At 32.3% G+C, this 19,057-nt stretch overlaps 1 protein-coding gene across 8 annotated transcripts in view; it reads right to left on the bottom strand.

The window, feature by feature from the left end:
- Positions 1-200: 200 nt before the first annotated feature.
- LOC107445780 (mitochondrial sodium/calcium exchanger protein) overlaps positions 201-19,057 on the bottom strand; it is a 93,050-nt gene continuing 74,193 nt past the window's right edge. For all 8 annotated transcript variants that reach the window (XM_087155818.1, XM_087155814.1, XM_087155817.1 and 5 more), the window contains 8 exons: positions 18,919-19,053; positions 14,915-15,084; positions 12,977-13,109; positions 9,366-9,565; positions 4,996-5,071; positions 4,839-4,919; positions 2,609-2,673; positions 201-712 (listed from right to left, as the gene is read on the bottom strand). In XM_087155818.1, the coding sequence (XP_087011944.1) occupies positions 533-712; positions 2,609-2,673; positions 4,839-4,919; positions 4,996-5,071; positions 9,366-9,565; positions 12,977-13,109; positions 14,915-15,084; positions 18,919-19,053 (1,040 nt within the window). In that variant the 3' untranslated portion in view covers positions 201-532. The remainder of the gene's footprint in view (positions 713-2,608; positions 2,674-4,838; positions 4,920-4,995; positions 5,072-9,365; positions 9,566-12,976; positions 13,110-14,914; positions 15,085-18,918; positions 19,054-19,057) is intronic.

Here is a 19,057-nt window from a genome sequence, read left to right as displayed (position 1 = left end):
GATTAGATGACACTGGATATGATATACATAATTATGCAAATTATGTACTATAATTTTGCACTTTTAAAAAACGAAAATGTGGGCGTTTGTGTAGATTGTTTATGCTAGGAATATTTATTAAAAATTATTGGGCAGTAAAAGATTTCACAAATGTATAACAAATTTTCCGAGGTATTGTTGATGCTAATTAAGAAATGTTCTTTCTTCAGAATTTTTTTTTCTTTATTTATAATAAGTTTGTGTACACACATAGAAAAATATACATAAAAGATGTTAATAACAAGAAAATGTTTTACAACTATATATTTGTAGATTTTGGTTATCACATTTACTTCACATATTAGCTTTATTGTCAATTAAAACCCGTTTGTTAAGAGTTTAATGACACAGCCTTGATGTTATCTATAAAGTACTCAGCATCAAAACTAGTTTGTTCCATTTCTAATCATTTTTCTAAATTCTTATTCACTTTGCTTTTTCAAACCCACTTTCTGTTAGCTAAAGCTTTATTTTGTAAGTTCATTAGCATTATTCAAATGATTCCTGTTTCTAAAATAATAGCAATAGCTAAGAAAGCGAAATACATACATATTAATATTATACCAAAACATCGTTTAGCTTGGAATCGAAGAGCTGTGATAGTCACAATCGTTGAGAGTAGGATGATTGTTAGAGTACTATACAAAAGGGTCGTTAATCTCTCGTATTTCAGCTAAAATTAAAAAAAAAAAATAGTATCAGAATAATACGGAACAATGGAAAAAATTTATACAAAATATACCTAATAAATTGTTAAAAATCTCTCGGTTGTCCTAAGCTAGGCTGACAATTTTTTAAAATTGATTGCATGTTAAAAAAGCAATTTTTGCTGCTAATTCATGTGAAAGAGCGTAAATTTTTCTTTTTAGAGTTCCTACGATAAATTTTTTTGGGGGTTTCTTTTAAAATTTATGCATTATTTTAAAATTCATAAGAGTTTTCTGTAATTTATGAATTTTAACAAGTCGCAAGCCTAAAACAAATTCAAAAATTTAATATCACTACATATATTAAGTGTAAGGTTGCCATGTTTTGAGTATTATCCCTTATTAGCGTTGTGGATGGTGTTTTTTGCACTAAGGTGAGCTACAACCTCTTTAATGCCTATATTTCCGGGTTAAGCTTTCCGGTGTATTTTAAAACCATTTGGCTCACAACGTGATCATTGTGTTTTGAGACTCTTGTGCAGTATTTCTTGTATATATGTCTTTGTAATCTGATTTATTTTTTTGTTTAAAAAGAGAATCGTCATTTGAAGAACTATCTTTTCAGGACATAAAAATCGTCATTTGAAAAAAAAGAATCGTTATAAAATACTTTTTATTTTGTCAACAATATACCTGGGTGGCGCTGTTGGTTTGTCGTCGGCCTTCTGAGCCCAAGTCTGCGGGTTCAATCCCCGGCCCAGACACCGGATTTTCGGGATGCAGAAAATCCTCAGCTGCCATGTCGTATGATTATGCGACATGTAAAAGATCCCTGGAGTGCCTTATGGGCTCTTGGCATTTCCGGCAAAATTAAATTCCTAGTGCACTTTAGCATCCAAATAGAGTCTCGGTGCTGCTATCTAGTGTGGCAGAAACTAGACGTCCAAATTAACATGGCCAACGGTATCTCATCCATTGTGGTGGTCCTGAAAGAGTGGATACCACTTCTGGAGAACGCACTAGGTCTGCTCATCGGGAAGACTGATTGTGCAGCGCATAGGAAATATACCAACTTGAAAATTTAAACCTAAATGATAATTTGTGAAATGAGCTTAATCTCGCAGCTCGGACAATATGCTAAAACTAATGTATCAAGATGCACGACTTGCAACAAGGACAGTAATTTTTTCTTCAATGCCCACCTTTTAGAATGACCCACCTGGTCATCTAAGAAGAGATTTGTTGGCCACTCTTTCAGGGGCACCATATTAGATGGGCCGCTTGTTATTTTTTGTATAGTATCATAGCATGCTTGCGGAGTCTTTTGAATTCATTTGTTGTTTGTTCCGTTGAAATTGAAAGAATGTGTTATATTGTAAAAACTACAAGTGTAATATTGGATGGTGCGCTTTTTCAAGCTTAGGCGTAAAAATCAATCGAATTTAACCCGGAAGTCTTACAACAAATTTCAAACCCGTGCGCCATCCAAATAGTCTCGGTGCTGCTTCACGATTAATCATCCATATAAACTATGGATGGTAGACCGTGTAAAGCTAAGTGCAGATGGCGCTAGTGGTTAAAATTAGTCGTAAGACTTACGACGAAACAAACAACAAATTAATTCGCAAGACTCCGCAAGCTTGCTATGATGCTAACCAAAAAATAACAAACGGTGCTATTTTACACAAACTTAGAATATTAAACTTGCTTTTATATCGCCTCGTAAGCATAAAATAAACGGAAGCATACACTGTAAGTTTTCTACATTTCTTCCGGTTTGAGGAAGCTTGTTATTGTTTACATTCAGTCGTAGCTGTTGTTAGGATGTTTATACTGGGCAACTAAAACTGTGCGTAACTTTTAATAAGTTTTTGATTAAAAATAGATAAAATATACTGTAAAAATGATTTGATATGACATACCTGTAGTGGTTGTCCACCTCTGATTATCATAATTGTGTAAGGTATTCCTATACCTAAGAGTAAATCTTTGAAATAGTTAAGGAATGTTTTTTTTTTAAACAATATACTTTTATGTGCTGTAGTTATTTATTTCATGCTTGATGAATTTTCAATTATTAAGCTATTCAAATTTTTAAAACTTTTCTTCATGAGTAACAGTACATAGGTACGATCAAATGTATACTGTTTTGATTTCAAGTTGGTTAAATGGTCAATAATATTCAAAATGTATATTGAGGGAGGTGATTGCAAACTACCCTGTATTGCAACTTTTTCTTGCATATTTTATCAGTATTCAGTTACATACAAATCAAATAATCTGTTCACTTAATTAAGTAAAGAATTCAAAATATTAAAGCAATCAAAACTAATAATAATACATCCTTTGGAAAAACGCGCTTAGCAGCAGTGAGTCCAAAAGGAAATAAACAAATGAGACAATGAAAAAAATTGGAAAATTTGACAACCAAAGCTGACCTCTTCAGGGGGTACCAGCCTCGGCTGTCATAAAAGCAAAACCTTTTCTATCGAGAAAGCAAGATAAATGTCTCTATACCCCAAAGGTTTTGCCAAAGTCCAGGAAAGAATAGAATGCATTAAATACAATAAAACACAGAAGAATAATCCGAGGCAGGTACCCCCTGAAGAAGTCAACTTTGGTTGTCATATTTTCCAATTTTTTTCATTGTCTCATCTGTTCACTTAATGCATTATCGTAAAAACTTTTTAAAAGCGTCAGTATTAGCGTTAGTTATAAGCTCTTTAAAAAAAATGTTTCGAAAAGTGTATGCGATGGCATATTTTTGTTTATAAAACGAAAAAAATCTACCTGAAAGTTAAAAGACTATATATGTTCAGTTGCAGAAACTTCTGTATTGACTTTGCAAAATCATGGAAAATTTTTAAAATATATCTGCAGATCGTGAAGTAAAAGTTTTGCATTCAAGTGTTTCATTTTATAGCTTTTAAAGTTTAATGCATCAGAGATAGAGAAATAATTGTACTACGAAAAAAAGTACTTAAAATTAGTTCAATGAAGATTTTAATTTATTTATTGACAAAAGAATGATTGTTATAACTAATTTTAAAAAAAAGAAATAATCTGTAACAGAAATATTTAAATGAAAATTATTCAATTAAATTAATGTTGATTTGTTTGAATAAGTTATTAAATTTTTTAAGAAAAAAACATTATTTTTAACTAGTGATATTTAAAAAAAATTGTATTAACCACCGATGACGTAAAAAACGGCATAGAACTTCGATCTTTTTCTCGCCCACGCTTTCATTTAAGCTTTTCAGTGATGTTTAAGTGTTTATTCAGATCTAGGTTAACAGATGGCGTTAGTTATCCATATTTCTGCAGATTATACAAGCATGTTTTGCAGCATTTTAAGCGCTCGCGTTTCAAAATTAATCATACTAAACTTCATTTCTAATAAGAGTTTTGCATGTTTGCTTGCGTTAGTATATACGTTTTGCCTAGTACATTTTACTTTGCATTTTATGAAATAAATAATAAGTTAACCTAGATTAATTTTCAAAATTTTCCTTCAACTTGATTATTCTTCAATTTCAATTTTCCAATAACCTTTTTTTAAGATCTAATTCTATATTTGTAAAAAATAAAAATAAAAAATTTGCGAAATTTTTGTTGTATACTTTAATTCTAAAATATATGTAGATTTTAAAGATGCTATAAAAAATAATAAATTTTTGAATTTTTTTTAAAATAAAAATACGCAGTGAGAGTCGGTTAAAAGTTTTTGTCCGATTGAAGAAAAGGACCTTGGTCAATCGTTAAAAATGACATATGTTTTTTAATTTAAGGTTAAAATTACTTTTTTTCATTTGCATTCTACAAAAACTGATACGTGCATCTAAATTCGTGTAAGTTTGATTTTTTGAACCTCAATTTTACCGTTTCGTTTTTATTCGATATAAATAGGTATTTTTTACTTCTTACACTTTTAGTATACTTTTCAGGGAAAAATTATTTATTTTAGAATTCGTCGAGACATTTTTATTCTTTTTATTTATTTATTTATTTTGAACTTCAACATTTCTGGAGCATTTGAGGCTTAATAGTGTAACATTCATTGCAATATTAAATACTTCAAATAAAACCAGCTGTAATTTTTCACTTTTTTTATTTTTTTATTAACGGTTTCCGATGATGATTAAAGGATACTTAAAAGTGGTCCACCATAGCAAGCAGATATTCCCATTCTAGGATAACCTTGCCTTGCGACTGAAAGATTTGAAATGAAATCTGTAAAAATAAAAGATATTTTTAGTTGTTTAAATAAATAATAAAATTAGCCAAAATTTAGTGAAATATTTGTTACCTCCAATGCTATTTCCCCATGCTAAGACTGTAAGGCCAAGGATTGTATCACTTAGTTTAAAAATTACTCCCACAGTCTGAAATAAAATAAAATTTATTGTTTGAAATATCATTAAGATATCATGTTAAATTATAAACCATTCAGTTAGAACTAAATAAATTAAGCTTTTCTAGTCCTTTACGGTGAAGCTTTATACCTTACAGAAACATACTTTGGTATAACGAAACCTTTTACATATTTTTCCTCGTAGTTGTCCCCAGCATTGATACATTCCCAGAAAGCATGCAACCTGCATGCAATCTTGTGTCAGAATTATCTTTTTATTGTATCGAAAATGTTTGTACTAAAAACATTTTTTCGATAAAGCAAAAATATTGCAGTTTCAAACTTTTCATCCTAAAAGGATGAAAAATTATTTTTTAAAGCTTTTTTGAAAAGTATTGTCACTTAGATAAAATGGTCACTTAGGTCCATAATGACGTTTTAGTTGACGTCACACTAGCGATAGGATCAAATTGAACTGTCTATTAAAATTTCCTGACAAGGTGGATTTTAGCTGAGCATACAAGACATTGCGAAAAGAAACCTTATATTTACCTAGATTTAAGATTATTCTCACCTTGAGACTAGCTTTATTGAAAGATTTTTCACCCTTGAAAACCCTAAGTCAACCTCGATTTAAGGTTTTTATATAGAAGATTGCTTACCAAGGTTTTGGATTAGGGTAATGTGCGTAGAATAGAGCAAATTGCCACAGATCTCGTTTTAAGGTTAGAAGGTTTACACGGAAAACCGCATTAAAAGCATTTTTAGGTTTACATTAAAAGGTTTTTGCTGAGTGAAAATAAAACTTATTTTGCTATCTGGGATTAGTTCTACTATAAAAATCCAATTATTTAATTATTATATTAATCTAATTATTGCCCATCATGATCTTTAAAGCTCGTTTCTTGTCATATGGTTGAAGGGCTTTTGGAAATTGATTTCAGTGGAATAACAAAAGCACCAATCCTAAACTTTTAGAACAATTATTTTTAATAAATATACTTGTTTTTTGAACGGTAAAAATTGTTGAATTGTTGTACTTTTGAATTGTTTCAGAAAAAGAAAGATATTTTATAAATTAAAAATTAGATAAAAAATAAGGTTGACATGAACTTCATTTCAAACTTAGGAAATTTCTATGGTGCAAATACTTAATAATTAAAGATCAAGAAGGAAGAATGGTTTAAGTCCATTTTTGACAAAACTGACGATCGGATTGCCATTTGTTGCATTCTGAGGATTATTCAGTTATGACAAAACATTGACGAGGAAAATTGGTTCTTCCTGTGAATTATTGCACCGTGCAGGGGAAAAACAGTTCCTGTCACTCGTAAAGAAGAGGAACAAAGAAAAGGACAGTGAGGAAGATGGCGGGAATACTCGTAAAGAAGTATTTATTGTAGTGGAATTTTGAGGAAAAAACGGTTCTTGTCCAACCTGATTCTCAAATTTAAATTTTTTTTTCAACATTAAAAATAATAAATTTTATTTTGAAAATCTCAAATACTGAAAATCGTTTTTTTCTCACCATTAGCTTATATGGTCATAAACCATTTTCCCACTTTTGTCTTCAATTACTTTCTAAGAAATAACGGAATTTTAAATAAACAAGTTATTTAAGGGCATATTTATAATTGAAATCAAATAATGGACATTAATTATCGAAAAATTTCAAATAAAATCTTCAGAGATCAAACCGTGAGCAACTATGAAGGAAATTTGGCACAAAATATAAATTAAAACTTATCATATCGGCAAAATGATCGTGATCTTTCGATGATGAAGTGATCGTGTCGGTGATGAACCTTAAATAATGTGATCTGTCAGTGAAGCGATTGTAGACGATATGTGAACATTGTCCTATCTCACAGCACTTTCTCCGATCTTGTCTTTGTGGTTCGGAATCCACTCTAATGTAATATTTCTGGTGATTAAGAGTATGTAAAGAGTATGTAATCGACTGGTTAAGGAGCATGGTGCAAAGCCAGGGTGATTAATTCCGCTATCTGATTTGAATCGTGACTATATTTTGCGCATTCTCCAGTATTAGGCTGGGATAGCCCGGTTGGTAGGGCACTGGGCCCATGTCCAAGAGTTCGTGTTTTCGATCCCGCTGGCCGAAGACTCCCCGTATAGTAAATGGTGAGTGATGCACGTTTAATCTGTTGAGTCGCAAAGTCCTCCATGTTTCCATAACAAATCAAGACCTCCGGGGGTACTGATCCAGGAGTTATCTTGTCTTCTGGATTGGTTCAAAATTACAAGGCTACGGAGTTGAACATTAGTAGTCGTAAACCCAAAATTGGGTCGGCTGTTCAACGACGGATAAAATAAAAAAAATTAAAAAATACTCCAGTATTGTCTTTGGATCATCTTTAAGAATTAATAGTAAACCAAAAACAATAGCTAATTGGCGTGGTTTTTGTACGAAACTAACAATAGGGCCTCCCTGGCCAAGCATATCGCAATTCGTCAAACGCTCTGAATTTCCCACAGTAATCCTAGATCTATTTTTCTGCTATCTCTTCTTCTATTTGACAAAGGTTCTTCTATTTGACCATTCTTTGTATATAGCATACTATCGGGCATATGCATAGATCATGGTGGCATTAGTATATGGATCATCAAATAGTATGGTATGGATAACATAATACGGATAAATAAATAAACATACGCAAGGTCGTATTTAAGGAGATAGAGAGGGACCAGAATAATATAGTGATTACTAATTAGTTTTTTCATTTTTTTTAAAGAAAATTGCAGAGAATTTCTTTATAACTATATTAAAACTAAAATTTTGAAAGTTGGGTATTCAAAATTTCTAAAAATAGGAAAATAAGGCTTTTTATGGTTTGAGGACCCGTAATAAATTTTGTCCCAGAGCCCGTTAAAACTTTGTTCAGCTTTGAATATGTTAACAACTAAACCACATCACAATATTATCGAACTTCATTTTTCCTTTATTTAATTTTAAAACTATTTATCGGCAGAGTTGCAATGGATGAAAAAGCCCGATTTTTTTCAGGGGAATAAACCGGGCTTTTTTGGGAAAATTGTGAAAAATATTTTATTTCTTTTTATTCCCCTGGAGTTAAAATTTAAATCAATGCATTAAATTTTTTCCGCAAAATACCAGAATCCTTTTGCAAGGAGTATTATGGGTAATAATTTAAATTTACTTTTTGCTTGATCTATGATTGTATATTTTGAGAAATAAAATTGTTTTATGTCATTTTTTTTATTACCTCACATAAGCAACTTTATAAAAATATGAATATTTTTTAGTAATCATAATATATATTTAGCTGATATTTTTTGAAAAATGTCGAAGTTGTAATTATATTCAGTAATTTTTTAAGTATTAAATTTAAAACTGATTTAGTAAAGCAATGCAAGATTTATTAAGTTAAGCGTTTGAAAAAAATACGTTGTCGATCGACTGTTGTAATTGAATTGAAGTATATGATGTACTGAAATGAAAATGTTGCCCTTTTTTAGATTGTAGTTGTTATAAAGCTTTCATTAGGAAATGGTACAGCCTTGTTTTCCTTCACAATTTCCAATATTTTCCGAAACTCTTGATTTTTTCCCGTTTTTCTAAAACTATTTGTCATATACATTTTGCAAGGACTAGCATTAACACTAAACATACCATAAACGGTCAAATGACAGTTAAAGAACTTTTGCATCGATAATGATCATTTTATCATTTTTGCACATTTGCATGACTTTTTCTAACAATTATATACAATTAATATTCTATGATTCTTTTTTATTTTGTTTGTATAAGGTAATCAGATCAGAAATTACGATGTAAAGCGTGTTCAACGTATTGCATTCAATTAGTTGCACATTTTTGCAAAGACTGTTGCGTAGTTAGTTCAAGCAGAATGACTGTGAATTCAAATTTCAAGAAAGCACCTAAAAATTTAAGATAGCATATTTGCGTAAGAAAAAAAAACAAAAAAGAAAAAAAAAACTAATTGTTTTTGTAAGTAGCTTATACATTATTTTGGAAGCTTTACTTCGTTTCGAACTGTTAGTTTTTACCCAGAAAAATGTCGAAACAATCAAGACAGCACAAGTTGTTAGAAGAAATAATATTAATTATAAGAATAATTATACGAATTATCGAAATAATAATATTTAGAAGAAATATGTTTGTAGAATAAAGTCCGGTCATTTGACAGGCTATGGTAAAAATAGGTATATATATATATATATATATATATATATATATATATATATATATATATATATATATATATATTAAGTGTTGGTAAGTTTAGTGTTAAAGTAAAAATGCTCAATTTGGATGAAATTACCTTTAATAATGAAACAATTTCTGATGCTAGAAGGTATACCCAAACGACAGATGCGACGAATCCAATGAATCCAAACATAGAATGATAAATTGGCTGAGAATCATTGGACGATGTGAAAAAAACAACAAACGCAACTATTACAGAAGCAATCAAAATGACACCCCACAAAGGCATAGTATTCCACAACATCACATTGTATTCTAAAAAGAAACAACTTTTATTAATTAGTACATAAAGACTTTTTTAATTAATTTTATTTCACTTTCTGTATCAGCAAAGAAATATTTATTAGTTAACTTATTAGAAAAGTAAACTCATTATTATGAAAATGTTAATGAAATGTAAACACTTCAATGGTTTCATAAATTATGAAGGTATCTCGAGTGCTCAAAAATAAGGACCCATTCTCAAGGCTCACCAGACGTAAATGAAGAAAGCAATTCAAATTTAAAAAAGAAAACGCAAAGATATCAAAAGGGGGAAAAATTAGAAATACCGCGGTAGACGGGAAGCAAATCAGGTCAAGCTATATTTCCAATGGCGTTTGCTTTGCCCGATGTAGCCAAGGTTGCATTGACAAGGTATGTGATAAATGTGATTTTCAATAACGATACGACCTTTAATTTTGTAAACAGTCTTGAATATGAATTTATAACCAAAACGGAGCAGCAATTTCGTAGCAAAATGAGAAACAAGTTCACTCTGCAAGAAATATTTTATATTTTATTTTATAACCGTCGTTGAACAGCAAACCCAATTTTATGGGTTTACGACTACTAATGTTCAACTCCGTAGTCTTGTAATTTTGAACCCAATCCAAAAGACAAGGGAACTTCTGGATCGAGTATTGAGAGAAATTTGCCTTCGTGGAGGACTTTTCGATGGAGCTAACCCGCATTTGCGTTACATGGAGTTGAAGACCACGAGAATCTCCCACGGTTAGCCTGACGGCAAGAGGACTCTGACCCATGATTCGTCTACGATGGAGGATATTTCACGTCCGCACTGTGGTCGGTGCAAGCCGGATGCGGAATTCGTATCGACTGGGATTCGACCGGTTCGCCACATTGGAAAGCGAACGCTTTATCTCTCGCGGCTCTGCAAGAACTATTATAGAATGGTTAAATCTATAGTTAGCAGGAAGTGAGAGGTGGAAGTTAAGTTTGGAATTAAAAGAAGAAGAATGAAGATTAAGAAGACGCCAAATTTTCTTTTACCAATAAAAGTAATTCAGGTAAACCATAAAGTTTCTAAAATTTGTTTTACTAAAATCAAAATGGAATCAAATTACGGCAGGATTGGTTTGGATTACGCATTTTGATATTTTTTCAGCATTGAAACTTCACGGTTTACTCCAGATATATCTTTTTTCTAAACTTTATATTTTATAATACGCCGACCAGTCTGTGTAGGGGGCAGGGAACTGTCCTTGCATCAGAAAGGTTCTGGGTTCGAATCCCGGGCAAGGCATGGATGTTTCTTTCCCTCTATCTGTGTTCTATGTCCTTTCTCCTTTGTGTGTGAATGTGTGAATGTGACCCGCCCTATAAACGGGTTGTGGTAGTGTGACGTGGGCGACGCTGTTCCACCGCCGTGGCTTCGCCACAGGTGCCCACTGGGTAACGAAAAGAGAATTAGCAATGGACTTTCTGTGGCCAATGGACAATAGCTCCTAGTGCCCGCCATTAAAAAAAAAAAAAATTTTATAATACCGATGGGAGAAAAACAGAATTTCTCATGAAAAGTTTTCCCCGCAATATAGCGTCCTTTTAAAGTAATTCATGGAAGCTAAAGTTTGGAATGTAGAAATTTTCTGGTATTTAGGGTGATTTGAATCAACATGGGTAAAGAAGCGGTGTAAACCGATCACTGCTCTAGTGGTTACTGCACTGCAGTGTTTTCCAAACTTTTGACTTTTGTGTACCCTTTCTAAATTTTTCGTAACGCTGTGTACCACTAATAAAAAAAATGAATGTATTTTTACTGTGAAAAAATTGCACAATTGGTTAAAAAGCACAACTGGCTAACTCTGCAAAAAATAACCAATAGAAAATCATGGCTAGCTTTGTTTTTAAATAAAATTTTTTGAAATTTTCGTTTGTTGTAAGATATTTCGCATAAGAAAGCGTACCCCCACTAAACTACTCCCACACCTCTGGGGGGTACGCGTACCACACTTTGGGAAACGCTGCTGTACTGCACTACAGGCCAGTGGTTGTGGGTTCAAATCCCACCGTTGACATGGATGTAACTTTCTCTCTCTCTCTCTCTGTTCTATGTCCTTTCTTCTGTGTGAATGTAACCTGAACGGATATGAACGGGTTTGTGACTGTATGACGTGGGCGACGCTACTCCATCGCCGTGACTTAGCCGCAGGTGACCACTGGGTAACCCTAAGAGACTAGCAGTTCTGGCATTTCTGAGGCCTATGGGAAATAGAGCCAAGTGTCCACTATTAAAAAAAAGGAAAAAAAAAAAAAAAGAAACGGCGTATCACGAAATAAAAAAAAAATCGTCTGGATGTTTAGTGTCTCACCAGGAGAATTTTAACAGTTATAGGCTTCCCTCAGTAAAATAACAGCTCGCCTCGAATGTTAAATTCAGATATGGATGGTGTTTTCAACACTAGGGGGCACTGCGAGCTCTTAACTGTCTATATTTTCGGGTCACCGTTTTTGGTGTATTTTGGAACCTTTTTTATTCACAACGTGATCCTTGTATTTTGACACTCTCTTCAGTAGTATTTCTTGTATATGAATATTTGTTACCTGATTTATTATTTGTGTTTAAAGAAAAAGAATCATTATAAGAATCGTCATTTAAAGACGTATGAATCGTCATTTGAAAAAAAAAAAAAATCGTTGAAAAACACTTATTACTTTGTCAAATATATATGAGCTTCGAAATTTAATCTCAAATGATAATTTGTAAAAAGAACTTAAATCTCGCTGCTCGAACAATATGCTAACTCTACGTAAGATGGTTGCGTTAAATTTTCAAAATACGAAATAAATTTTTAAAAATACGATTTCTCAAGAACTATTCGACCGATTTTGCACAAATGTTATATTTTGCCAATTAGAATTGCATTCTTTGAAATGATGTAAAAATTTTTATACCTTATACTCCAAAATTTTACGACCATTATTAAATAAAATAATAAAAAAAAAGTTCCTTTTAAAGTTATATTTTGCATGGAATTATCTTTGGAAAAACGAGTCTTATAATTTAGTGCAAAATCTTTTCAATTCGATTTAAAAGTTCTCGAGATATAGTGAAATACGCAAAAAGTAAAATTAATATTAAGGGGTTTAAACTTTGGACCACTCTAATGACTAAACTATAGGGACCATATACGTCGAAAAAAGGTGTGTTTATTCAAAGAAAGTAAGTTTTGTGTCTGATTTCGTAACTTAAAATATCGTCTGCACTAATTAATTAGGATATTTGCGATCATCCCTTCGAACCATTAAGATTGAGTCCTAGAACGTGAAGATCCTATCATAGATCAAAAGTAATTCAGGGTGATCCATTTATTTATTTATTATTATTATTATTTTTTTGCGCACTGTACATTTATGTATAGCTAATACTAAAATATATAAACTTACTACCAAGAGCAAATACTACAAACATAGGGGCAGTAAGACATTGAATTATACACAGAGGACGGCACCAATTATCTTTGTCATTTTCATAATCGACAACTGGAACTGTAATAATTAGAAGTCCACAAATGGGTGCCTGAAAAAAAATGGAATATATAAATTTTTACAAATTATGTGTTCTATATACTTAATTTAATTCTTTGAAAATGTAATCATTAACAGATAAAAATGATAAAATATATCGTCGTTGTGCTTTTCTTTATAGATACAATTCAAAATGCGTGTTTAAGAAATTGGTTATGGCTTGAAATGTATGTTTAAAAAATGTGCATAGCTCTATTTTGGAAAATGAATTTAGCTCAAATGCCTACTTAAGAAAGTGGCACAAAATGCGTTTTTTCAATATTAATCCCAAGCTTTAACAACAGAGAATTCATCTTTTTTTATAAACACTATATAAATACCAGTTGGCAACTATTTCGTGTTTGAATTTTTGCTCTTTTGTTTGTGTTGAGATTTCGGCTGTTGGGAGTGTTGTAATGGTTTCAGTGGGGAACCGTATAAATATTGGGCCTTTTTTGCACATTTTAAAAAAACAAAGCATAGCATTTTGCATTGACTGAACTTTGTTTAAATTCTCTAAATTATATATAACCACTTTAATATAACATTTGTTTTATATTGCATGCTTTGATGCTCAATGAAGCGAGGTGTACTACTCCTCACGGAGCTTATACTTTTTACCCATTTTTTTTAAAAAATTAACAGCAATAAACAAATTAATAAGCAATAATAAAAGTAAGAAAGAAATACAACTAATAAGAATGAATAAAATGAAAATTTTACAGAAAACAGAAATTTACATTTCAAAAACAAAAACTGTAAAATTGACAAAATATCTTATTTTTCTAAAAACCTGTCGGGATTTGTAGTTCCCCTGCGTACCTCATTCACATAATTTCTGACTATCGGCATTATGTCTGCAATCTTCCAAAAATAGACAGAAAAAAACTATATGTATGTTGAACTCAGCTCATGGGATTGAATTAAATGCTGAATTTAAGGGCAAAAGGTCAACAAAAAAAAAGGATATGTTGGGTTAAACAAATGGTTTTAAAAGAGTTCGGAATATAAAAGCATCAAATCGTCAAAAAAAAATTTTAGATGCTGGCAACATATATATGTTGGCAAACATTTCAAAATGCGGTCAACAAACAACAAGGAATGCAGATTTAGATTGCAAGGATTGTAAGAACTGATACGATGAAAAATTTTTAATTAAAAAAAAAGAAAACAATATAGTTTACAGGAAATAAATAGATTACAAGAACAAATAGATTACAAGATTATAATACATTTGAAATTTTTTCGTTAAGAACTGGTACTCGCGAATAGGTATGTATCGACTGAATCCCATTACTGAACAAAATATTTGAGATTTAATATTAGGTTGGTCACAAAATATAGGCCATTTTTTTAAACTTTTTAAAAGTTTAAAATGTGGGAACATTTCTCTCTCTCTCTCTTAGCTCTTTTACCGTTTGACGTAAAATTTCGTTTAATCGCTCTTAACTAGATGGCCAGAACAAAGTGTGTCTGTGAGATTTCCAATTTTAAATTCTTTGCATACCAATTACGAGCGGTTCTTTGAGTTCTGGTACCCACTCCATTCCATCCACAGCACAAATGTCACAAGCAGCTTTCGCATCCTTTGAACTCTAGTTAAAAGCATAAAGAGAGAGGTGAAAGCTTAACTTGAAATTCCATTTAATAACTTAAAAATTAACAAAACAAAAAAAAAGGCGAAATTTTCATAGAGTAAAACAGTCTCTTTCGAAAGAGTTTGCTAAAAACATTTTATGATTAACGAAATGTTAAATTTCATAAAACGGTAGGGACCTTAATTGCCAACACAATAAATAGAAATTTGAAGAGGTTTACCTTTATAACATCAACTATTTTGAAAGGCCAAGTTTTGTCAGGCCAGGCTAGAATGTCAATCGGACAAACTTGTAGTAGGAATTCTTTTAATGTTGTTTGTTCTCCATTTGAAGTTAAAAGACTTGAAAGACTAGTTTTGGATACCTGGGTATCAAATGGTGGTGGATATCCTACATAGTATATAGTTCTATATATTATGTTTTTATAAAATATTGAAACACATATTTAATAAATATTTAAAAAATAATTAATAAACTAAAATAAAAATAATGTAGATGAATTATCTAGCTGCGATGGCTCCGTGGTTAAAGCCACTGAGCTGTCATTGTTAAGGTTCTGGAGTTCAATCCTCAACGGTGGCATGAAGCCCACACAGCTTGTCTGGGAAGTAAAGTCTTCATTGTGCGTAATGCTGTTCACAATACAGTCATGCCAGGGGTCTCGAAATTGTGTTATACCCATGGAATAATTCGATTTTCGACCACGTTAGTTCGATTTTGTATCGAGTTTATCGTAAAGCTATGTGGTATTCAATTGCAATCCCGCAGTTATTCCTAAAGAGTTCAAAACGATATTTTTAAATTTCTATTTTTTAAACACGATATTATTGCAAAACACGGAATCAGGAATTCGAAAATTAGGGGGCAGTGTGGAGATTAAGAAAAATCGGAATTGTCTCCGATGGTTGTTGAATATACGGGCGGGAATGGGAGAAAAAAATTATGCTCAAGTTCAATTCTCAGACCGATTTATTTATACTTAAATATTGAATAATAAAAGAAATGCCAGATCGAAATTGAAAAGCGAAAAATAGAATCTCCACACAAAATTTTTTTTTCGCCAATGGCAACCGCAGTTCCCGAGCTGTGTATGTATATCACATCTAAGGAATCACTACTGAAGAAGATGGTAGAGAGTGCATCTTAACATCTTCGATTGCTGGACGCAGCAAATAGGAGTTAAATGGCGATAACTAGAAATACCTCCATGTTTCAGATAGTTTTGATATTTTCATACCTCCTTCCTCTCCAGTGATTCGTTATATTTCGATAGCGTTCTTTATTTCTCTCGCTTACATATTAATTTTTGACCCTAAGCATGCGTATGCATTTTTGATTTCATTTTGAAGACGAATTTAAAAAATATATACTTATAAAATATATAATAATAATGTATAAAGTATACAGGGTGTCCCAAAAGGTCGTTTACAAACTTAACATGCTGGTCTGTCATATCATGACGAACAAGATTTACAAAGGAACTTGTGTCCGAAAATTAAAACTGAGACCGCTAGAGGGCGATAAGTGCAGGTTTGGATGAGGAGAAAAAAATGATATCGATAGCGGTGTAAATATGATTTTTATTATAAAACATCATTACATCACAGCAAATGCTCAAAATTCTTTCCATTCGCCCCAATGCACGTTTCACAGCGTCGGCGCATGGATTCACGAACCTGTTCAAATTGGCCAGGAGTGTCACGGACACGTGCAGCCGCTTCCGCGATCCTGGTGATAAGATCCATGTCCGATGTTACAGGTGTCTCGTACACTATGGACTTCATGTGTCCCCACAGGTAGAAATCCAGGGGAGTCAGGTCGGGGGATCGCGGCGGCCATGGGACTGGTCCACCTCTACCGATCCAGCGATTAGGATAAATCCTATCGAGGTATTCTCGAACAGCAAAGCTAAAGTGGGCATTACGCTCCATCATGCTGAAACCAGATGTTTCGGCGTGTAGCGGCTGGAACGTCACCCATCAGATCCGGAGAAACTCTTTTTAAAAAAATGCGATAGGTATTTCCGTTGAGGCGTTCAGGTAGAAGGTAAGGGCCAATCAACATGTCACCGATAATACCAGCCCAAACGTTTACGCTGAAACGTTGTTGATGTGCATGGGCACGTGTACATCTTGGGTTTTCATGCGCCCATACGTGCATGTTGTGCAGGTTCACGACACCATCCCGTGTAAAGAAGGATTCATCAGAAAACAAAATCCATGATGGAAAATCTGGCTGTGCGACCCGCTGTTGCAAATACCAGCGTGAGAATGCAATGCGTTTGGGATAATCGTCAGCGCACAATGCTTGTACTTTTTGGAAGTGGTAAGGGTGTTGCATGTCATCGTGCAGTATGCGCATTATGGTGGAACGAGCTACACCCAAGACACTTTCGCCTTCGGGGACATCTTTGCGGGTTGATGGCATACTCCTGTAGCACGCTTTCTTCTACGACAGGTGTGCGTGTAGCACGCTTTCTTCTACGACAGGTGTGCGTGTAGCACGTTCTCGACCGATGTGACTACGTGTTACGAAAGCACCTGATTCACATAATCTGCGGTGCAATCGTCCAAACAAAACATGACTTGGCTGACGTCTGTTTGGGAAGCGCTCAAGGTACGTCCGTGCCGCGGCTCGTCCATTTCCATCAGCAGCGCCGTATACGTAATGCATTTCGGCCATTTCTGCGTTACTAAACTCATTCATCCTTCTCCTTCAACGTCCACGCCTGAAATGATTGTTTTTCCCACTCTCCCGTTTTCGTGCAATTATCGCGCTTTAGCGGTCGCAGTTTTAATTTTCGGACACATGTTTCTATGTAAATCTTGTTCATCATGATATGACAGACCAGCATGTTAAGTTTGTAAACGACCTTTTGGGACACCCTGTATTTATTAAGGGTGATGGTTACGGAAAAAATATTTGCTCGTTTGTATTATAAAGAAAATTTTTGTTCCTTTGTAGGTTGTGTAAATGTAGGTTGTGTAAAATGTGTTGATGAAAAATATATATTTTTTTTATTTACTGATTTTTTTTCCCAATTAAATGAATCTGAATGATTAGAAACATATCTATATATACTGCGTATACTTTTTTGATTTTATTTTGAAGAAGTATTTAAAAAATATATACATCAGGGGTAATAGTTATAGAACTATATTTGCTCTTTGGTACTAAAATGCAAAGAAAATTTTTGTTCGGTAAGTAGGTTTATGTTGGGCTTAGAGTTAAAAATGTGTTGATGAAAAATTTTTTTTTTTTATTTACTGAAATTTTTTATCAAATTAAATGAATCTGAATGACTGGAAACATATTTATATATACAGCGTATACTTTTTTGATTTCATTATGAAGAAGAATTTAAAAAATATATACATCAAGAGTAATGGTTACAGAACAATATTTGATCGTTTGTACTAAAAAAATTTGAAGAAAATTTTCGTTCGGTTATTTGGTTTATGTTGTGTTTACAGTTAAAAAAGTGTTGCTGAAAAATAGTTTTTTTTTATTCACTGAATTTTTTTTCAAATTAAATGAATTTGAAACATAGATATACAGCGTATACTTTTTTGATTTCATTTGAAGAAGAATTTAAAAAATTAAAAACAGTAAAGGCGATGGTTACAGAACAATATTTGCTTGTTCATACTAAAAAAATTTAAGAAAATTTTCGTTTGGTTAGTAGGTTTATGTTGCGCTTACAGTTAAAAAAGTGTTTCTGAAAAATAGATTTTTTTTTTGTTATTCACTGAATTTTCTTTTTAAAATTAAATGAATTTGAAACATATATATACAGTGTATACTTTTTATGATTTCCTTTTGAAGAAGAATTTAAAAAATTAAAAACATTGAAGGGGATGGTTACGGAACAATATTTGCTCGTTTATACTATAAAAAAAAATTAAAGAAAATTTTTGTTCGATTATTTGGTTTTTGCTGCGCTTAGTGTTAAAAATGTGTTGATGAAAAATATCTTTTTTTATTCACTGAATTTTGTTTCTTAAATTAAATGACTCTGAATGACTAGAAACAATGTAAAAGATAGGAGAAAAATAAATAAATAAGAACTAAACAAAAAAAATGTTTTGTATATTTCCTTGAAATGTCAGAAAACAACAATAATATCTGAAGAATTACACTTTGTTATACACTTCATTTTTCTAATAAAAAAACTTTAAGTAGTTTTAGGATGAATTAAAAAAGAAATTGTTGAGAGATAATTACCATTGACAAAAGCTGGATTTGAATAGCTATCAACGGATTGTGTGATGGCTTTAATGACATGTTCATGATGTGAATGAGTGGATGAACGACGCTTTTTTGCCACTGCCACAGAAATACTCCCACGGAAACTGAATCCTAA

This window comes from Parasteatoda tepidariorum, chromosome 12 (assembly GCF_982258835.1).
Source record: "Parasteatoda tepidariorum strain Cologne lab strain chromosome 12, Ptep-v5.0, whole genome shotgun sequence".
NCBI classification, from domain to species: Eukaryota; Metazoa; Arthropoda; class Arachnida; order Araneae; family Theridiidae; genus Parasteatoda; species Parasteatoda tepidariorum.
Note: the sequence above shows the minus strand (reverse complement) of the source record. Positions and strands in the feature narration are given on the sequence as shown.